The 23,509-nt window shown below is 39.0% G+C and overlaps 1 protein-coding gene and 1 long non-coding RNA gene across 2 annotated transcripts; one reads left to right on the top strand and one right to left on the bottom strand.

Annotated features, from left to right (window-relative positions):
- On the top strand, nucleotides 342–2,421 carry LOC109707211 (AT-hook motif nuclear-localized protein 22-like). Its single transcript, XM_020228335.1, has one exon. The coding sequence runs from the start codon at nucleotides 1,183–1,185 to the stop codon at nucleotides 2,128–2,130; it is 948 nt and encodes a 315-aa protein (XP_020083924.1). The 5' UTR covers nucleotides 342–1,182; the 3' UTR covers nucleotides 2,131–2,421.
- On the bottom strand, nucleotides 5,783–6,270 carry LOC109707099. The gene is made up of 3 exons (XR_002215407.1): nucleotides 6,243–6,270; nucleotides 6,069–6,161; nucleotides 5,783–5,880 (listed from the first exon to the last, which is right to left on the bottom strand). It is a non-coding gene; the product is annotated as an uncharacterized LOC109707099 (long non-coding RNA).

The raw sequence follows: 23,509 nt of genomic DNA, 5'->3' as shown, positions 1-23,509 counted from the left end.
ATATATAAGTTGACTGTTGGATCTCATTGATGGTTTCGCCTTGGGGACTGTCATCATAAAATTTTTATTCTCTGCTTATACGCTCGGTAGATATATATATATCTTTTTTTGTTTGAGAGATAGGTAGCATGTTATCTGCTTCGTTTATTTTATTTAGAAATAAACTTAGCTGGAAATGTGAATCAATTAGGATTCGAACTTGGGACTTCGAATATTAACCACCAAACACTTTGACTCTTGATATATATCAAGAAGAGTATATGTAGGAAACTGAACTTAAAACTTTTTGAAATCGAGAGATGTTCAGAACTAGCTCAAAAGATTGATATGATAGGAACAATATGGAAATAGTGTTAACACATATGATAATAACTGGCCTAGAATAAAAGAGACCATAGCATAAACATAACACTCACAAAAGAAGAAAGGAATAAGCTAGAAGTTGATTAGTCCATATTTAACTGGGGCAAACCATACTCAATGAGAATCCAACCAATCCTCAAAACTTCCCGTGTATGCCCTCTTTTCAAAAGAAATCTAATACAGGAGAGAGAAAGGGGAGTGCTAACAATTATTGGTAGCTACGAGTTGGCTTTGTGAGGAGGGTGGAGAGAGAGAGAGAGAGAGGGGTATAAAAATAAAATAAAAGAGAAAGAGAGAGAGAGAGAGAGAGAGAGAGAGAGAGAGAGAGAGAGGAGGGGTTATAATAAGATGCTTAATTTTGGAATCAGCTGAGAAGTTGGTGGGTGACAAGAGAAATGCCTCCATTTTGTTTCTGGTGAGGAGTAGCATTGGTTGTGGTATATGACTCTTCTATTTATTTACTATAATTTTTCTTTTTCAAAAAAAGAAAGGAGAGATAGGAAAAAGGGAGGAGGCAGGGCGCCGTCTTTCTTTTGATCTTTCCTCTACTTCTCCTCCTTTTAGCCTTTTTCTTTTTTTCTTAATTGAATAGTTAATGAAAATTATTGTTCTCCTCTCTCTCTCTCTCTCTCTCTCTCTCTCTCCCTTCTCATCTCCTTTTCTTTGGTTCTTCCCCCTTTGCTTTCTCTTCACTGTTCCATCTCCTAGGTTTTGCCCCATCCCACCTGTTCTTTGTATTTAGGGGGAAAAATAAAAAGGAAAATAAAAGGGAAGAAGAAGAAAAAAAAAGAAAGAAAGAAATTTAATTAGGGCAAGTTTATGGATCCGGTAACAGCATCAACACATGGCCATCATCTTCCCCCATTATTCCAAGACTTTCACCACCACCACCTCCACCCTCAGCTCAAATCCGACGACGACCTGCGCAGCCGCGGCAAGAAGCGCGACTACGACGACGACGACGACGACAACGCCAACGACAGCAGCAACAACAACAACAACAACAACAACAACAGCGGCGGCGACGGCGACGGCAATAATAATAATAATAATAATAATAGTAACGATGTGAACCGGAGGCCGCGGGGACGCCCGGCGGGGTCGAAGAACAAGGCGAAGCCGCCGATCGTGATCACGCGGGACAGCGCCAACGCGCTGCGGACGCACGTGATGGAGGTGGCGGGCGGGTGCGACGTCGCGGAGAGCGTGGCGGCCTTCGCGCGGCGGCGCCAGCGCGGCGTCTGCGTTCTCAGCGGCGTCGGCACCGTCACCAACGTCGCGCTGCGGCAGCCCCCGGCCTCCGCCGCCGCCGCAGCCGCAGCAGCGTCGTCGCAGAGCGGCGCCGTGCTGAACCTGCACGGCCACTTCGAAATTCTCTCCCTCTCCGGATCCTTCCTCCCCCCGCCGGCCCCGCCGGAGGCCACCGGGCTCACCGTCTACCTCTCCGGCGGCCAGGGTCAGGTCGTCGGGGGGAGCGTCGTCGGGTCGCTCATCGCGTCTGGACCCGTGATCATAATGGCCGCGTCCTTCGCCAACGCCGCCTACGAGCGCCTGCCGCTCGAGGAGGACGACCAGCCGCCATCCGCCGCCGCCGCCGCCGCCGCGATGCTCGGCGGCCAAGCACAGCAGCAGCAGCAGCAGCTTTTGGCGGCGGCGGCGGCAGCGGAGGCGAACGCATTCCACGGGCTCCCGCAGAACCTCCTCGGCGGAAGTGTGCCGGTGCCGTCGGAGCCCTACGGTTGGGGCGGCGGCCGACGGCCCTTCTAATCATTCTGATTACGCTTAATCAGGATTAATTAACTGAATTTGTGCTCTTGTTTATTTTGTTTTCTGATGTGCTATGTTAGAATTAATGTGATCATGTGGTTTATGATTTTGAAGTGGAGTGTTACTTACTTACTTGTGGTTTAATTAGTGGAACTGAGGATTTTGTTAATTAATACACGTCTTTCATTGTCTTTGGCCTAATTAGACTACGCAGCAAACAGTAATTTTAACTGTTGTACTGTAATTTTTTTTCCTTTTATTATTTTTTTCAGGATGTGTCTACTGAATCAACACTTCATCAACAAATAATAGAATTTCAAAATGAATTATTGTGTTGTTTATGGTTTTCATTAATCACTATGTAGGAGATCTATTTCTGATTCAAATTAACAGCAGTTTTAATTATATGAGATTTCCATCAAAATTCGATGATAAAAGGTTCAAAATGAGATTTTGTTTTTTAGTTCTTTTAGTTTTCCATGAGGTGTTCTTAAGAATAGATGATTTAGTTTGTATTATTTGAGAGAATGATTAATAGACCAAGTGAATGGAGATTCAAACTAGTGTTAATCATATGCATCATCAGTTACAAAACCTAAGTTCAGCAATAACTTAAAAATCAAGGAAAGCATAATAATGCACTTTATATATAGGTGAAAACACCTTTAAAATTCAGTGTAAAAAAGTTCAATGAAACCCTATTTGGTTGAAAGGACCTGTGACATATCTGTGCATGATCTAGAGAATGTTCACTTTACTTGAAACAACCCAGATGGGGGAAAAGTGAGCGTGTCCTAAAAGAGAGACTATAATGATAGCATAGTACTAAGGATGAGAGAGAAACGATGTACTTTTCTCTGGGGATTTCAATTCTCAAACCAATAAAGCAAGATGTACTAGAAATTGCTTTTAGATTTTTTTTTTTTTTTATTTTTTTTTTTTTTTCTTTTGCTCCACCTCATGATGATATTATTAACAAAATCCAACTCAATTTTATAATGAGTACCTGCAAGGCTGCAAAAGTTTTTTTTTTATTTAAGAGAGTTTTGCTGACATTGATTATCAATGAGTCAGCATATTTAATGCAAAGTGTTTGAGTTGTTTCCATATATTTTGAATGTGCAGAAACTTTAATAACTCATATCCAACTTTAGGTTATATCGCATAAATTTTTTCTGCACTATTTTTGGATCATTTGAAAATCAGAATATTTTTTACTAATTAAAATCAAACAAATTAAAAATTTAAATAATAAAATTAGAATTATAAAAGTTTGGATAGTTGATTTACAAGAATTCATAATTCAAATAAATTTATACGTTTTTACCTAATTTTTTTTTTCTACTAGACACGAAGTGTTCTTGTTATTAATAGAAGAACTTACGGATTCTTGTTATTAATAGAATAACTTATGAGACTCGATCATTACCAATTGACAAAATTTTGCCAAGTTCAATTAAATTATAAGATCGATATCTAAAAAGTTGATCAATACTTATTCTAATATAAAATGATCAATACTTATTTTAACAATTAGGTGCACATACATGGTTGGTATTCGCTGAACCATATATACCATTTAGATTTATTGAAGATGTTAAGAAAAAGACAACAAAATGATAGCCGGAAATATATATGCTACAAAATAGTGAAAGATCAAATTTTTAAGAGTGACTTTAATATCGTCTTAAGCTGAAAGATCAATCTATCTAGTAGTAAATGATTCAAATTTGTCTTAACATCGTGCACAAAACTCTAGTTGATAAACTAAAATGAGAACAGCTGTATTAATTGCTACTGAATATTTTTTAAAATTATTCTGTAAAATATTTTCTTAATCTAACTCTTATAATTAAATAACAGTTAGTTAAGGAGGCAACATGTATAGTTGAGATGATAGTAGTTCCCTAGGTTTAGCGGTGGTTGAAGAAAATTATAATTAGTGGAAACATGGTTGTTATCCTTAAAGGAGAACACACAAAACAAACTCTCAATATATAGAATTATTAAATACAAAATATAATCCCATTATTCTTGAAATTGCAATATTTACATAATTACATTCTAGAAATGTACAATATTTGAATTCAAATATTTTCTATTTGGACTGGTTGCCATACTTGAGAGATTATCATTCTTAAATTTTCACAATTACTTATGATTTGAATACTAGTCATAATTGGTAGACTCTTGATTTTAAATTTGATTCATCATAATTAATTCGTAAGTGTATCATCACTTGATCCTCCATTACGCCCCTTAAGCTTTATATATATAAGTATTATATATATATATATATATATATATATATATATATAGAACTAGGCTAATATACTATATATAACACTACAACAAAAAGGGTTTCTACCTACCCCTTTTTTTAAACTTTACGACGCTCTTAAACGTCGGCAAAATGTCCACCGACGCAAAGAAAAGCGTCGGCAAGTGCGTCGTTAAATGCAGTGTCGGTAACGAAATGGCGACGCTTTATGCATGCGTTGGTTAATTACTACCGACGCTCTCATACGTCGTCAATTTAATTTTGGCGATGCTTCAATGCGTTCCTAAGTTTCAAAATATTATAAAAATTTTAAAAATATAGCAACTTTTTATAGCGTTGGCATTTTTGCCGGCGCTTTCATGCGTCGTCATCTCAATACCATGGTTATATTTTTCAAGCATTTAAAATAGCATAAAACAATTTTTAAAATATTTTTTAAAATTTTGATTAATTTTTTTTTCATTGGACATTTTATTAAAACTTGCAAACTATATACTTTACAAATTGCAGCATTAAAAAGAACAAACATCCAGAGGAAAAAAAAAATATACATAAGCAAATTTATGAGAAGAATTCAAAACAATTCCACAAGTCAACTAGTTAACATTTGAACAATTCAAATTTAAAACAAAAGGTGATACGGAACTGTTTCAATTTCACTAAATACAAAACCCAAAATGATCAACATAACAATTTCACTAAATACAAAACCCAAAATGATCAACATAACAATTTCACTAAATACAAAAGCCAAAATGATCAACATAACAACATATATATGATAAACTATTTGAGTTTTAATGCAAGTAAAGCTCAAAATGAGGAGCTAAACAAAATTCTCTAAGTTGATGTACGACCCCTCGGCTCGGCACCTAAAATATCAGACGGTATGACAAAGTTTAACAAAATAGAGGTGACTTCATTCAACTGAGATTGCATCCCACTCATGCGTGATTCATAATTTTGATGTATCATGTCTAATTTCGATTCATATTCTTCTTGCATTTCAACCAATCTTGACTCGTACGTATCTTGCATCAGTTGTATCTTTGATTTCAATCTTTGTACTTCTTCCATATTATCATCATATCGAACATTTCCAATATATGCTTTTGGCCCAAATACTTGTGTTGGCACTACACCAATCCCATACCCTCTTACTAGACCATATCGATCTTTTCCCTTCGTGCGAATGAAAGCATCATTCTCCAGTTCAATAGCTGAAGCTGAAGATTCTGAAGTGATACTAGCATTCACTTTTACCATGGCATCACTCTGCATAGAGTAATAAAAGAAAACTTAATTCAACTATACAAAATTATATTTGTGTGTATATGTATTCATAGTAATGTGTTTTTACTACGCACTATGAAGTTACTTGCTGCAGTATTAATATAACTCCCATCTTTTGATTTGTGAGTAACTGCAAAAAATTCAATACGTCTAGGTTCTCTTTGATTTTTCTCTTCCTGTAATTAATGGCAGTGAATAAATTAGTCCCAATATACAAGTTAAAACTACTTAACAGCTTAGGAATAAAAAACAAAAAGTGTAATCTAATAGAGCAATATTGCACCCAAACCAAGTATATATCAGGGTAAAAGGAACTAAAAAGCTACACTTTATAAAAACTAAAGTAATAATAAAATTAGCATACAAATTCTTGTCTTTTCCTAGCAAAAGACATAGAGCCTGTTGTGTGAGGAGTTGTATGTTTTGCACGTGATGCCCGCCCTATCCGAGAATATAACTGTCAAAAAAAAAATTGTGCTAAGAACCATAAAATTTGTAACATCAAGGAATAACCATTTAATGTATAAAAATGCTCTACCTGACTTTTTTCCGAAAACCAGTAATGCACAAGGTCTACCCACTGTTGAGGCACAATTTCTTTGGGAACAACATTCACTAATTGTTGCTCTGTGTAGTCCTCTATCGTATATTTTGCTTTGAGTTCACATTTATAATTCTTTCATTTTCAACTAACTGATTTTAATATCCATGCATTGACATTATTGTCCATTGGTAGTTTAAATTTAGTCTACAAGAAAAAAAAAATGTAGTCAAAATTTAAACACTGAAACTCATTAAAAATTAATATTGAACTACTTTTAATCTATTATTGAAAAATATCATGATATTTAAGCTCCTTGAGATATTTTTAAACTATAGGCATAAAAAATTTTAAAAGGAATATAAAAGTTTTAAACACTAACTGAAAATTAAGTTGCAAACTACATCTATAATACTAAGAACTTTATAACTAAATGAAGTTTGTCGCTTAAAAAAAAAAAATTGCACCCTGTTTCGTTCACAAGTGGTTCCACCTACAAAATGATCTAGTAATACCTCAACAATGATCATTGTTAATAATAACTATACGGTAAGTTTAATAGAACAGGATATAGATGACTACTAATCATAAAAAAAAATTAACTCCTACAGCAGCTATTGAGATTAATAGAACAAGATGTAGATCGCTACTAATCATAAAAAAAATTAACTCTTACAGCAACCATTGAGTATACATAAATTTTGTGCTACTAAAAGATTAGTACAATTGGTTTTATCCGAGTTAGTTGAATAAGTTCTGTTTTCACTGTGTTAGGCACATTTTTCCAACTATTGTAGCTAAGAGAGCAGAAATTTCCTTTTCGTGAAAGAGTCCCAAGCCAACCTCCAAGGATGCCACCCCCTTTTCTTCACTGGTTGCCCAAATTTGTTACATTTAATTACAATTCTTTGCCCATTAGGCAAGTTCCATACATCCTTAGCACGTGTCATTACTCGTTTATTCGTTGCGTGTCCTTGGTTTTGTGATGATAACGTGATTTCAATCTTCATTTCTAGGATTTTGCACATAAAACACTTGTTTTGCTTGAGATGAGAATATGAATGGGTCATCTTTCAAAAATTGCCCAGTGTGTATCAGCTTGGAAAAGTTAATAAGAGTTGATCCATTCATGTCTTGCTTTAAACTCCTTGGTGACCTAACATCCACCAATCGCAACGAAATAAGACAACTTTAAACTTCCCAAAATAATCTAGCTCAAAAATATCAGTGAGTGCATCATAATAAGTTTGCTCGTCTGCTTCTACCATAACTCCACCATTTTGAGTCTTACGAAACTTTTCACGATCCTTTGTGTGGAACCGAAATCCATTTATGATAAAACCACTAAATCTTTTTGTAATATTATTTGGACATCTTGCCATTGCAATGATTTCTTCTGAACAATTGCTCTCATGTAGTTTTGGTACCTATGATCAAGAATAGGTTAAGTAATTATTTTATAGTAAAATATATATAACATTTCATTCAATAATTATTGTTTACCTGTCTTAAAACCATTCAGAAAATTTTTCTACTAGCCAATTTTGCTCAATACTTTGATTAGCTCGAATCGCACGATTAGCTCTTCGTTGAGCCACCAAAAATTCTCTATATTATGTTAATGGCTAACTATTTAGTGGACTCAAATTTGTACAATAAAAAAATAAATATTATGAATAAAACTAGTAAAATGGTATTCACCTACGATATGAAGAAATTTTGTCAGAATGAAGTAGCACATAGCGATGTGCTTGCGCTAATGAGATTTCATCCAGCACAATGCTTTCGAAATTCCCTAATACTCGCCCACCGGATAAAAACATATAAACTTCCGCATTATCTATGTTATCATAGTTTCTTTGTGGTCGATTGAATATTGTTTCCACACCTTCCAAATATCTTGAACAAAATGTTAAACATTCTTCTGCAATGTATCCTTCAGCAATCGAGCCCTCTGGTTTAGCTCTGTTACGTATATAAGATTTTAGCCGTACCAAGTACCTAGCATAATAAAATTTTGTAACATAATATATATGTTGTTAATTTGCTTAGTCTAGTAATAAATTGGTCAAATATATAAACTAATGATACATAAATTATTTAGATTTAAATTTCTCACCTTTCAATGGGATAATCCATCTGTAGTGTACAGGACCACCTAATTTGGCCTCCGATGCTAAATGAATAATAAGGTGAACCATGATAGTGAAAAAACTAGGGGGAAATATTTTCTCAATGTGGCATAGTGTTAATGCAACACTTGAGTCCAACTGATCAAGAGCTTTTGGATCAAGAGATTTGGAACATATTGATTTGAAAAATAATGATAGTTTCGAAACAATTGTGATAATCTGTTTTGACATAGATGCTCTCAAAGCTAATGGAAGAATATCCTGCAGTAAAATATGACCATCATGACTCTTCATGACTCTTGAGGTTTGAAAGCGTCCGTTCTTTTAGATTTACACATCTTGAGATATTCGATGTGTACCTATCTAGAACTTTAATATTTTTTAAAACTGTCAGAAAATTTACTTTGTCTTGTGTAGACATAGTGTAGATTGCATGAGGTATGTAAGTTTTGTTGTTCGATTGCAACTTGGGATGTAGATCATGTCGTATGCCCATATCCTCTAGGTCCTTTCGTGCATTCAAATTGTCTTTTGTCCTACCATGCATATTCAAAAAGGTTCCAATAAAGTTATCACAAACATTCTTCTGTATATGCATGACATCTAAATTATGTCGAAGAAGATTGTACTTCCAATATGGCAGTTCAAAAAAGATGCTTTCTTTCTTCCAAAAATTTTTCACTACACTTTGTGTTGATGTATCTAATGGATCACTATCATTCCCAACTTCATGAAAATCATGGCCATCCCCAATGAACTCATCGGCATCTTCAAACACTCTTACTTGATTTGTAGTGCCAACTTCATCCACTACTTGATTTGCAGAACTAGCAACTTCCTCTCTTATCCTTTTCTTAGAAGATTTTGAGCCTTTGCCATATTTGTAACTTGTGCCCTCTAGTTGCCTTAGGACATCAATTCCAGATGGTGATATTGCAGCGAAATGCAACTTTATAGTACCATCAAATTGATTTTGTTGATATCGAAACGAATGATTTGGTTCTAGCCATCGACGATGGCCTATATAACAGAACTTCTTACTATGCTTCAACCAACGTGAATCGATTGAAACCCCACAACAAGGGCAAGCAACACGCCCCTTTGTGCTCCAACCGGATAAATTAGCATAGGCAGGAAAATCATTAATAGCCCATATAAAAGCTCCTTTCTTGATAAAGCTTTGCTTAGTAGAAGCATCAAAAGCATCAACACCATTCCATAATTGTTTTAACTCCGCTATTAAAGGTTGCAAATAAATATCAATATCATTACCTGGACCTTTTTCACCAGGGATGACTGTTGATAGGATGAATGATGATTATTTCATGCATAACCACGGAGGTAACTTATAAGGAATCAATATCACCGGCCAAGTGCTTTTAATAAGTGGTACTCATTGTTCGGAAAGGATTGAATCCATCGCTAGCAAAACCAAGTCTAACACTACGAGGATCAGAAGAAAAATCAAGATAATGATCATCAAATGATTTCCACGCGAGGCCATCTGCTGGGTGTCTCAAGAGTCCATATTTAATGCGACCTTTATCATGCCATCTCATTAATGAAGCAATTTTAGATGACATATAAATTCTTTTTAATCTTGGTGTTGATGCCAAAATTAAAATTAATATGCCGACCTTACCCTACGTATGAGCCAAAGAAATAAGGACACGTGGTACACCAGGAGTCGGTAATAAGGTGCCTGTCACGCCCCCGGGCCGATTTTAAAAGCCTTTTTAAAACAGAGTTGCGAAAAACGTGCCTTTTTTTCTCCAACTTGGCCCACGTGTCGTACAGATCTACCACAAATACAAAATTCCTCTACCCACTCGGATAGAGTCTCATTTGTATTTGCACGGCATACCAACAGTACATCAGAATCTCAACCACAATCTATATTTACCAATCAACAATCATCATGCCATGCATTTTCATACAGCTAGCAATCCTTAGAGATAATGCATACCTCTAAGTACTCCTTAGGCGCTGGATGATGCAATGAATAATACAACAGTCATCCTATTAAAAGTGCTCCCCACCCGAAAGCTTTGCTTTTAAAAATCTAATTCAAACATTCACAAAAACCAATTTGAAAACATTGTAAAAACTATTTTCCACACGAAAACTCTATTTTGAAAATCGACTACCTCAAGGGGTAGAAAACCACAATGTATAAATTCGTAAATATATAAATCGAGAATCAACTATCCATAAAACCAAAATCACGAATCCGCAAATCTCTAATCTCAGATCCACAATTTCATGCATAGGAGGAAAACCAACTCATTCAAACATTCAAACATCAGTAATGATCATCTAACTGAACCATTTATTATTAAAACTACTAAGTGCCGAAATGAAAGTAACTAGGGTGACGGTTGCTATACCAGACTAGCTAGATCGTCCTCCCGTCGAGCCCAAAATTCAACTCCTCGTCCATGTCACCCTGGGGGAATAGGAAATGAGAAACCGCAACCATAGTTTTCCAGTGGGTACGACAAAGCCACGAAGGCAAGCCGTAATCACCGGAAACCAAAGGAGATATGGTAAACGAATATATATGCTGATATACGAAAATGAACTACAGTAGCTATAACAGATATGATAAGAAACAATAAGTAAACTGCTACTGTATAGAAACAATACGAGAATGCCTCAATGTAAACAAACCAAAACTGTACCCAATCTGGTGCCTGCTATATCGGTCCACAGACCTCAAGCGCTGCCTGTTACTAATCTGCACCGACCTGATCCATCCTCCCCACAGGACGATCTATCCGGATAGGTACACCTCCGATCGGTGGCCAAACCGATCCGGTGTCTTGAATACCTCCAAGTGTTGTGACTAAGTCATGCTGGTATGCTCAAACAAAAACCGACTGAAGCCGGTGCCTAGGCCGAAGCCAGAAATAAGAGCGTACAACGCCGAACCACGATCAACCAGATCGAAACACATGACAAAGGAGTCGATGTGTTGCCTGGACCCAAGGTCCACAGAGGTGCAATATACAAATGCAAGCCTACTCTATATGTCTATCCACAACTATCCAAATGCAATCAACGAGATACGATAAACAATGATAAACAAATAACTGACATGTAGAGGCTATGATACTGAATGAAAGAACAGAGGAAGGGTGAAACGATCTCACCGACTACCAGCTTGAAGCACCCACATGTCACTGTAGCGTCGGAACACTAGGTACGCACAGAGTCTACCGGACCTAAGAAGATCCACCAGGTCAGTATCCAAACCACTAACCCAAAGTACGAGACTCATAAACCCCCCACATAAGATCCCCGTAATCGATTTTCCAAAACCGATCATCGTAACTCACCGGAAGTCCCGAAAACCACACCGGGATGCTGTCGGGGCCCACTAAGTGTCCCGAAACTCACCGACTCATACCACGAGTCACCCGCTGCCACAAAACACACCAATTTGAATGTCTTGGCAGCAAACACAAGGTAACACAACCGAACAATTATTGTCGGATAATTGTTCGGATCCGGGTTCCCGGAAGTGTCTATTTCGACACCGGAACCCACCGTCGCTCACCTATCATCACCAAACCTACAATGTGATGGTGGTTGACCAGCCAACAAGGCTTAGCGACAACTCACAGGGTAACCAAATGACGTCGGAAGAAATTCGAACTGAAACCGCGTTCTTTCGGCAAATTTTGCCAAAAAACGCACCAAAATCGACTCTTTAATTTCCGTGAAGGCTATCGGATCATGGACAATCAATTCAAAGGTCACTACACATGCATACACACTGCCCACAGTAGCCCTAAGGTGCACAATTGCACAAAGTCCCTCTAATTACATAAAATCCTATCATTTTATGTAATTTGAGCGATCAAGTGGCTCGTTCACGCAAACCGAGGACTTCCAAGGTCTGCCGAGACAGGTACTGACAGGTCTCGATGCGTCGGAGGCCGTGCTCATGATCCGGAGCACAACGACTCATTGTGGGAGGCGTGGGAGCAACCCAAAATTTCTGTGAACAGCGCGCAGTCGGGGAAAATCGTGCCGAACAGAACTAACCAGAATCCGTTGAACCAAAGTGAGGTGAGCACTGTGATCGGCACTGACCAACAATCACCATGCTCACCTCCGCAGGCATCGGGACAGCCTCGGATCGCCGAAAAAACACGCGCAAACCTGAAACAGCAGCCAAAAAGGCTCTATAGGGTCGACACCGCCAAAATAGCAGAACGGGGCCTTTCCGACAGAAACCAAGGTGAGCACGATGATTAACGATTTGCCATGACATCGTGCTCCCTTCCATATTGATCGGGAGGCCTCGGGAAGCTCAGAACAACAAACCCACTCAACTAAGCCCTATTTCGGGCTTGGCCGGAGCAAACTTGCTCCGGCCGGCTTCCGGCGGCACGACAGGGTGCGCATGGGCCAGAAATGGGTACGGGGGAAGGAAGGAGCACACTGCTCACCTCGGTTAGTCGCGGAGAGCGGCGGCGGCGACGGCGACGGCGGAGCAAACCGACCCCGTACCAGCTAGGGCTCTGGTTCCATGGGCAATGGTGGCCACGGCGGTAGCTGGGGAGCTCCGGGACGGCGGCGGAGAGTTGCTGGAGGCCGGAGGGGTGCCTCGGGTGCGGCCCCGAGTGGCGGCGGCGCAGGGAAGGAGTCGCGACCTTGCCTCGACTCGAGCGGGTCTGGGGCGGCTGCGGCTGGCCAAGATGGCGGTGGCGGCCCGCAGGGGCGGCGGCGACCAGCGGGGAGGGACGCCAGGGGTCCGAGAAGTCGGCAGGTGGTGGTCCAATGTGGCGGCGGCACTCGGGAAAGGCTGTAGGCTTGCCTCGGCCAGGGCTCGGCCCAGCCAGTTGCAGGGTGCAGCAGCGGCGCTAGGGGCGGTTCGGGGCGGCGGCGGCCGGCGGGGAGGGTCGCCGGGGCTCCGGGAAGATGCCAAGGAAGAGACTGGAGGCAATGCAGCCTCGGCCTGGGCTCTAACCTGAGAAGAAAATAGAGAAATGGAGAGAGAGATGGAGAGGGAGGAAGATGATGGCTCGGCAGTGGCCGGGCTCAGCCGGCAGCGATCGGGGGTGTGCGGCTAGGGCAGGGGAGTGAGGTGAAGGTGGCTAGGGGCGACAAGGGTTAGCTATGGATCATCTAGGGTTCGGTTCCAAGGTGAAACCCTAGAGGACTTAAATACATATAGCTCCATTTTGCAGAAAAACACATCAAAACTCAATATTTAATATTGAGTCCTTCACAGCGCGTGCAAAATGCGCAAATGCACCTCCACATGCGTTTCACGCGAAACGGTTCATAAAATGTCACAACTTTTGCGAGAATACTGTTTTGCCATCACCGACCTCTCCTCGAACAACGCATTTTCTCCGCAGATCTGTCTGTCAAATTTGCGAATAGATCGCACCAGTGCGATCAGCACGTCTGAGGCAACAAACCTACGATTTCGTTTCGCCTCGATCGGTCACGGATTCGCGACGAAATTCGTTCTCTTTTCCTACAGACAAAGTGACACACAAATACATATAAAACATGTATTTTTCGATTTTCTTGAAATCCGTGCATCAAACCCAAAATCCGTCAGCGTCATCGGTTCCAAAATAATTGAACTATTCGAAACAAGCTATTGGACTGCTATGAACGGAGTGCGATACGCGCCAGAAGCCAACTTCGCGCCGTGGCTTCTCCGAAAAACCGAGTTACTATTCACTTTAAGTGAAACTTGGAGATCGCGTAAAATCTCCGTTCTAACTCGTTTTCTCCCGAAACTTGATGAGTGCTTTTGTAATTAAATTACACACAAAAACATCGTCAACAGAGAGTTTAGCTACACTACCAAAATCTCAGTCCTTACAAAATCCCAAAATAAATCCTAATTTTTCAAAAACTAGGTTTCTTCCAAATCTCTAGCAAATCTCTCAAATAGAGTGTAAGAGAAGTGTTCTAACCTAAAAACAAGCTTCAACTTGAGCCATGATGTGCTAGGNAAATACATATAAAACATGTATTTTTGGATTTTCTCGAAATCCGTGCGTCAAACTCAAAATCCGTCAGCGCCATTAGTTCCAGAATAGCTGACCCGGTCGAAACGAGCTATTGGACTGCTATAAACAGAGTCCGGTACGAGCCAGAAGCCAACTTCTCACCGTGGCTTCTCCGGAAAATCGAGTTACTATTCACTTTAAGTGAAACTTGGAAATCGCGTAGAATTTCCGTTTTAACTCGATTTCGCCCGAAACTAGACGAGTGCTTTTGTAATTAAATTACACACAAAAACATCGTCAACTGAGAGTTTAGCTACACTGCAAAAATCTCAGTCCTTACAGTGCCTGAAGGTTGAGACCGTTTAGGCGGGAACGGTTGAGAAGTGGGGCGTAACTTCCACGATCATGGTTACAGCCACTCCCCCAACTACTTTCAACCAACCAATAATGTGGGTTGATATTACTATAAATAGTAATTTCGAATCCTGCAATAGGGGTCTTTCTCTGCCCTGAACGAAAAGACCATCGCATTTTCATATCTTTCCTTTCCTGCATTTATCGCTTTCTAGGAGTAGTCTACATGTAATCTTTTTTACCCGCATTTACTGCTTTCCTAGGAGTAGCTTTTAAGTTAGATCTCTGGAGTCTGTATGCCCCACGGGCACACTCTGTTGTAGATTAGATTTTCAGAGTCTGTATGCCCCTCGGGCACACTCTGCTTTATTAATATATAAAGGCATTCGGCTCTTCAAGCCGATCAATTCCTGTGTTCTTTAGCCATTCAGCTCCTTGGCCGACTTCAGCTCTTGCTTGGTCCGTACATTCGGCTCATCCGGCCGAACCGGATTTACTGTAGAGTCTTCGAACTCGGCTGATCCGATCCCTCATCAGCCGAATCGCTTGATCGATCGAAGGGCGCTAACTTTGAGGGTCAGTACCATATGCGGTTTCGATCCCGACAAGCTCCCTAAGGAGGACCTTTGATCGGGTCGAGGATCGAAGATTTTCGGCACGAACAATTTTTGGCACGCCCGGTGGGACCCGTTTGAGGTAATTTTTATTATTTATTGAAATCATGGCTGATAATAATGCCATGAATTTGCTCAATAGGGTTGTTCCTAGAAATTCTGGGAGTGATCAACCTAGCAATTTAGACAATGCTGGTGAACGCCAAGTAGTTTTGCCAGTTGAAGGAGAAACTAGTAGCTTATCAAGAGCCAAGTCTAACTCAGGCACTCGGCCTGATGACCCGAGTCCTGCAAACTGTAGATCAAAATATCCATCAAAGTACCGCTCGACTAGACGCGGTGCTGGCCGCCATCATGGCCTACAATGAAAATATTGTTCGAATCAGACAGTTATTTACCCAAAACGAGCAACCTTACGGGGGGCAACAGGGGCCGCTAACTGCGCCGGTGCAACAAAATCCCATCACGCCGGCGGTCTCACAGGCGCAACCGCAAATGGCACATTTTCAGGCTGCTTATAGGCCGGCAAATATAAACGCCAGCCTGCAGTCGGAGATGGCATTGGGTTTACCTCCTTTACTAGCTTACTAGCCCCAAAACATGGACGTAAGGGTTGGGTGCAGGCTCCGAATATGCAAGGAATTAACCCTATTATACCGAATTTCGGTCTACCGCAAGGACCGAATGTAGTAGAAGCACAGGTTCCTTTGCAGGGGAACAATAATGAAATATATGCACGGATTGAAGAAGCCATCCGAAATACTTTCGGAATTGGCGTAAGGCCGGCAATGCGGTCTGTGTTTAGATCTCCTTATCCCGCGAACATCGACGTGGAGCACCCGTATCCGGAAAACTGAAAAATGCCGAAGTTTGACAAGTTCTCGGGCGATGAGACCGAGAATACGATCGAGCATATAGCCCGGTTCACGGCCCAATGTAGAGAAGCGGCCGCTGACTCATTTTTGAAACTTCGATTATTTAACACGTCGTAAACTAAAACGACGTTTATTTGGTATACAAGTTTATCAGCCAATTCCGTCCAAAATTGGGACAAAAGAAGAATTGTTGTAACACTTTCGACATGGGCATAAGATCTTGCCATTTATCGATGATTTTTCTATAGCAAATTTAATAAAATTTCTAACACCATCAATGTACGCATTATCATTTCTCGGCTTACTTATCCAACTTTTGTCCATTGTNACGAAATTCGCCAACCTATAAAATCCTTAACAAGTCCCAACAACAAAAATCATAAATAATGGACTATTCTAAACTTCATATCTAGACACTAATACTTCTTACTAAAAAATTTAGCACTTCAATTAACACACTTACTTTCAAAAATATGCAAATTAATTTAAAAATAACAAATCAATTAGAATCCATAATTATAAATGATGATTCTCATAATTTAATTTGCCGTGATTATTAATTATATGGTTATTTTAAATTCAATTGCAATTATGAAAGGAATTCATCTACAACCAATACAAGAAAAGAATTAATAACAAAGAAAGATCATAGTTTATTTGCAAATTAAAATTAAGAAATTTTACGACTTCCTATGTCAATAAAGAGGAAAACAATACTACAAAATTGAAGAAAAATATAGAAAAATATGCAAAATAATAAGCTTTATCATACCAAGAAGATCTTGCTCTCCTCACTGTAGAATTTTGAAGCTCCTTATCCAAAACTTTCGCTTTGACTAACTATTACCAATGAGCTTGTCGAGCCGGTAACAATGCTGATGGTGTTTAAAGAAATTGGAAGCTCATACACTTCATTAATGTCCGATTGGGAAACTTATACAACTAAAGGAGAACTTCTCACACTTATTGTGGAGGAGGTTACTCCTATATTGTGGAGGAGGTTACAACCATACACTCTCAAGAATACAAATTTATAAATTTGAAAACTATCAAGTTGTGATTGGTGCAGTTGGATCGTTTGGTGTGGTTCGGTTGTCCTCTTGATTCCGAATTGATTTTGATTTAGTAAGTTGGTTGAACTGGCTCAATGTGGTTTGATTTGATGCTTCAATAGTGTTGGTTAGGAATAATTGTATTCATAAAATATTTAAAACTATTATTTAGCAGTCTAATATTACTTGTGAATCAAATGTTTGACATGATAGAGCTTATCTAGAATTAAACACTAATTGTATAGCTAGCTTCACGTCTCAAACAAAAATTTAAGGGCAATCTAGGATTTGTAGAAAAGTACCAAATAAAAAAAATGCTAAGTAATCTTGTTTTCGTAAAAATATCAACCAACAACATTTCTTAGGTGACAAATATATTTTATAGGATATATTAAAGCAAATTTTTTTATAAAAAGAGCTCACTACGTTAAACACTACAAACTAAAAAAATCAGATCTTTTTTCTCATATGCATATAGAGTATAGGCCTTCAATTAGTAATGCAATTTTACATGAAGATTTACACAATATTGAAAATGTTTAACATTCCAAGAAGAGATCAAGACTTTGACCTATTGCACCCCTTCGCTAGTGAAAGTTGTTGGATTAGTTTCCTTCTTTGAGATAATAGACCATACAAGAATGAAAGATGGTTTAGCCTTATAGCAAAAGAGCTATGAGGTTCTTTACAGTGAAAATGAGTTTGAATTTAGCTATATTTTGTTGCTATTTTCAATTCAAGGATATTTTAGATAGGCATGTGCTATCGGTGTAAAATTATTAAGGTATGGTTGAAATTCTATCAAAATACATTGTTGAACAATGGAAAAAGGACTTCAAGCATATTAATTCAATTAAGCACTTTCCTAATAAGGTGGTGGCTAATTAGTTGGTAGAACAACAAAAAAATTTCTGCAGTCAATACCTGCAACTTGCTAAGATTGGAATGACATATGATGGAAGATTCAATCAAACAATTAACCTTATGTGGGAGTCTGCCTCTGGATCCGGATAGCCTCTGCAGGTCCTGCCAAGCCAATTCCAAGCAGGCGTCGATCCAAATGGCAGGGTCGAAGGTGCACCGTGCAGCCTCGACGGATCCCTTGTGCTGGTAGCACTCGCCGAGGATGGCAAAGGCCTTAGAGATAATTGTTCCTACTACTTAAAAAAAAAAAAACAAACACCAATGTTGCAGAGATTGCAAACAATCTGTCATCAGACTACGCAAAGCATGGAATTAAGTGAAAGAGAAAAAAAAGGGGAAAAAAATGTAAAATTGATGCATAACAAAACAAGGCCTAAATATGTCACCTACTTCTCATGCTTTCCAGATAATTTAAGCACCTATCTTTTCAAAAGAAGAGTGTGGCCTATTAAAATTTAGTATCAACTACCTTTTTAATACGACCATGTTTTTCAATAGCGGAAGGATACTTGGGTAAATGAATGCAAATTTTAAGATATAACTATTATTTTGCTTCATTCTGCACATACTATTTCTCAAAATCTGGAGGTTGACAGACTCTGTCACTACTTTTAATTCACAATATGTTTCAAAACTCAGACTCATAAACTTGGGGCCTATATAGACCTTCTATAGAAATCAATGCTCTTTGAGTAGATTCTTTAGAANGCTCCGTGCAGCCTCGACGGATCCCTTGTGCTCGTAGCACTCGCCGAGGAGGGGAAGGCCTTAGAGATAATTGTTCCTACTATTTTTTTTAAAAAACAAACACCATTGTTGCAGAGATTGCAAACAATATGTCATCATACTACGCAAAGCATTGAATTAAGTGAAAGAGAAAAAAAAAGGGGGGGAAAAATGTAAAATTGATGCATAACCAAACAAGGCCTAAATATGTCACCTACTTCTCATGCTTTCCAGATAATTTAAGCATCTATCTTTTGTAAAGAAGAGTGTGGTCTATTAAAATTCAGCATCAACTACCTTTCTTACTCGACCATGTTTTTCAAATAGCGGAAGGATAGTTGGGTAAATGAATGCAAATTTTAAGATATAACTATTATTTTGCTTCATTTTGCATAAACTATTTCTCAAAATCTGGAGGTTGACAGGCTCTGCCACTACTTCTAATTCACAATATGTTTCAAAACTTAGACTCATAAACTTGGGCCCTATCTAGGCCTTCTATAGAAATCGATGCTCTTTGAGTAGATTCTTCAGAAAAACCCTACTAGTTTTTTAATTAGTAAATACCACAAGAAGTTCCAAAGTCCTCTTGAAATCTTATTGACCAAACCATTGCGCAGCTAGACATTTATCATGTAACTTCATCTAAACAAGTTTCATGCTTCTACATCAAGCAACACAAATACTGGACCCATTCAAAGTTGAAGGACATTATTTCTGATTAATCAATAGAAACTTTGTTTGGTCCGTCATCATAGTACCTAGTTCAAGGATCGCTTCAAAGTAGTCTCTGGACCGCAAATTCGTTAACAAATAAAGTAAGAACTTGAAGAACTCAACAAAGAGGCTGGTGAAATAGTTTCTAGCTCGTGATTTAACTTAAACAAACCTAGCAAGAAGCAGAATGAGCTCCCTGTGCAAAGAACATTCTCAAGTGAAAATAGAAGGAAATCATTATAGTTTTGTGCAGACTAACACGATTTTGTCATTTGACGAAGAAATTGTTTAGCATAGAAATTTAATCAAGTAAAACGACCAAACTTACATATTATTGTCAACACATGTCAAAACATGAATTCAGCATCATGCCAATTTCACACATTTGAGTATACTTAACATGTTTAGCAACCAAAGAACAATAACACTTAACTAAATCCAAGATAAAGACCCGTACACAAGTTGAACTTTATCATGGCTACTGAAATCATGTTCAGACTAAAGGAACAAGCAAAGTCTGATCTCCATTCCCTTCAATTTGAGTTAAGAGTTACAAATTCGATCTATAGAACTGAGGAATATTTTATTTCATGAGACAGACATCAATTTTGTCACACACTTGCCTAAAAGTAAAATGACATCAACAATAGTAATGCTTTGAGAGGAAAGCAATAACGACAAGCACGAAACAAAAAAGGGAAGAAATAGCTGGTATCAGCTAATTAGCTAATTTTCCAAAAAAACTTGAAAACAAGATATGCATGGTCAACAAGAGTCAACTCACACATCCTCATTGAAAGTTCCCTACATTATCAGATCAAATCATTATTCACAAGCTACTTGATGTGATAAATTAGAAAAGAAACTAAATTAAAAAAGAAATAACACTTAGGCCTCATTTCGAATGCGCCCTCTGAGCACAACCACTTTGATTCTTTAGAGTCCGAAGTCTCCAAAATCCCCAAATTCCCACTGCCATTTTGTAAAGCAGTGGAGCTCTAAAGCGCTTTAGGGATTTTGGGGGCTCCAAAGCATCAAAATGAATGTGTTTCAAGATCGAAATACGAACTAGGACTTAAACTCACAGTTTTCTCCACCCCGGCGCACTTGAAGAGGGATTGCCGCGCGACGCTCGGCTTGGAGGAATTTTATGGGCATATTATGGTGGACAGATGGGAGACCGGCGCAACCGAGCAACAACCAATGAGAATGTACACGGTACCCGAGAGAAGAGTGCGACGCGGCGAGGGCCTCTATATACATCACACCTACGTGCTGGGGTCAGCTCCGGGACCCAGCGGAAGGATCGCGAAAGAGGCGCTCGACGAAGCGACGAACGGACATACAACTCAACGACCTCCTCGACGAAGAGGAGAGAGGCGACCCTGGGCACACACACCGAAAATGTGAGCGTGAGGCGGAAGTTGCCGCAGGTCAAAGAGAGGAGTAAAAATGGAGCCGAACGTCCGCGCTAAACGACATGAGCAGGACACCGAAGCACTCTGCGGCGCGAGAGGCCCTAGACGAAGTGGCGGAGGGACCTCAAGGAGCGACAGAGGTGAAGCGCCGAGAGCGTAAGATAGGATGAGAGCGATGCGATCTGAAGCAATTCACCCCCGCGCGAGAGACGAGGGGAGGCGATGTGTGTATTCCATCACTCCCTCCATTCTGCATTTCCATCTGTGTTAGGTTAAGATACGAACAAGAAAAAAAGGTCATATTTTGCGTGGACAAGGCAACAAAGTTGACAATACAAACCCACTACAATTAGTTTGCAATTAATTCGTAAGTCAAAAGTACGAGCATTTACTTTGATATTCTTATATCCCACAAGTAAAAAAACTCTTTCGTGATTAATATATCCGCGCTATGACAGTGATGCCATTTCGCGGCGCACAAAAAGTAATGCGTCTTAACTCGGGGATCTCATTACAGCACCCCCACAATACCCAATGAGGAGAGAGAGAGAGTACCGCGTAAGCATCGCCATTAATTTTAGCAAGTATTATTTCCGACGGCGTAGAGGATTATCTCCTACACTAAAAGTATTTACACACGAAAGCACTTCTAAATAAAAAAGTAGATCCTCGAGCCTCCAATTGGTGTTGTAATGTACCCACTGCAGAGCAATCCGCATTAAAACTTTCGAAAACCTAAGTCTATTTCAAGAGTCCAACCACCAATAAAAAGATCTTCTTGAGCTCCATTTCATGGATTCTTAAGAGTCATTAGTTGGCGGTGAAACCTCAGGTCAATGAGTGGCCCCCCTACGTGGTTGAGATGGCATGGTTATTGAAAAGTATAAGAACCTACCATAGAAATCTGACAGGCGTGAAGGAAGATCTATCAAGGGAAAGAATCCTTAACCGACATTGGAATAAATTGGTCTAGCAACACAGTGCTTACCGCTCCATATCTCTAAATCGTCATCTCGACCCCTGGTCCACCCCGAGATCCTCTCACTATTCTTGGACTATCAATAAGATATGCTAACCAAAATATAGTATAAGAGTTCCACTTGTATGGTATGGTTCAGCACCAGTGAGACAAATAATGTGAATGTTGACAAAAGAATTCCTTGACTGAGAGAGACTGTCTGCAAAACCCGCACCTCATTTGTGATCAGCTATCAGCAGTTCGATACTACTGGCTTGTAGTTACTTGCTACATTGAGATTACAGGATACGCCTGATAAATAAACAAAAAGCTCAATCCACAAAATACACATCCGTATAAAATACGGAGAAATTTTCTCCTGTATAAAAATCAATTAACAGATGCGTCTGTTGCGTTACCCGCAGAAAAAACTCGGATAATTCCGCATAGAGACGCCGTGCACATTATGATAATCGTATTAACCCCACATCAAATCACACAAAACATACTAGCCACCTTCCAAACATAACCTTCTTTATAAATCCACACCTCATAATCTGAGCCTACTGAATCTATTTTATTAACCACATAGAAGATCAATTTCTAAAGAATGCCCCACTCCCTATCATCATATCAGCATTCCAACACTGAAAAAAACCGATTTATTATTTAGTTTAATAGCACGCTTCAACTCAACACCTAACTTCATCCTTTTTGATTCAATTCTTTATTTCCATTCTACCCCAATCTCCTCCTTACAAAACCAATTTCAAAATCAAGATCCAATCTATCCATACCATTTCAATTCAGCGGTGTCACCTATCTGATTACATGACCTTACAATATCTGTAAAATTTAAAAATAAACCTTTTACTAGATCGTATACCATATTAATATACCTAATATAGTTATGTGAAATACTTTTATCCCAAGTTCTTCCATTCTATTCTCTAAACACTCGAACTATTTATCATTAAAAGTGATTGTGTTTTGGTCTCCGTGGATAGCACTTCAACATGGAAGGCCCTCGAGTAAGTACTGTATATAACACCTTTACCGTTACTATATCGAATATATATAAAAACAGCTTGCAATCGGAATCAGATTGCTCTGTTAGAAACTATGATCATAACCAATTCTGTCGAAAAATAATTTTGATCATATGATGCTACAAAATAAATGAAAATTATTGCGCGATTTTTTCGAATAATTTCATTCTTTCTACGATCAAAAACAGGTGCATACAACATAAGCTCGAACATTTTGAAAACTAATGTAGCCGTATTTTATCATAAAATCTTTCTAAAGCACAGTTTAAACGGCTTGGTACATAGAAGTACACACACAATGAGAAGTAAATAATAGGTTGATAGACATGAATCCCATTTAATTCTCTAGATGTATAAGCCATAAAGGGTTAACAGCGGCAATGATCTACTAACATCAGTATCGATATAACATTATAGAGCTCAAATTTAACGACATCTACACCTAATACTGAGACCGGATATAT

The sequence above is a fragment of the Ananas comosus genome, linkage group 3 (genome assembly GCF_001540865.1).
Source record: "Ananas comosus cultivar F153 linkage group 3, ASM154086v1, whole genome shotgun sequence".
NCBI classification, from domain to species: Eukaryota; Viridiplantae; Streptophyta; class Magnoliopsida; order Poales; family Bromeliaceae; genus Ananas; species Ananas comosus.
Note: the sequence above shows the minus strand (reverse complement) of the source record. Positions and strands in the feature narration are given on the sequence as shown.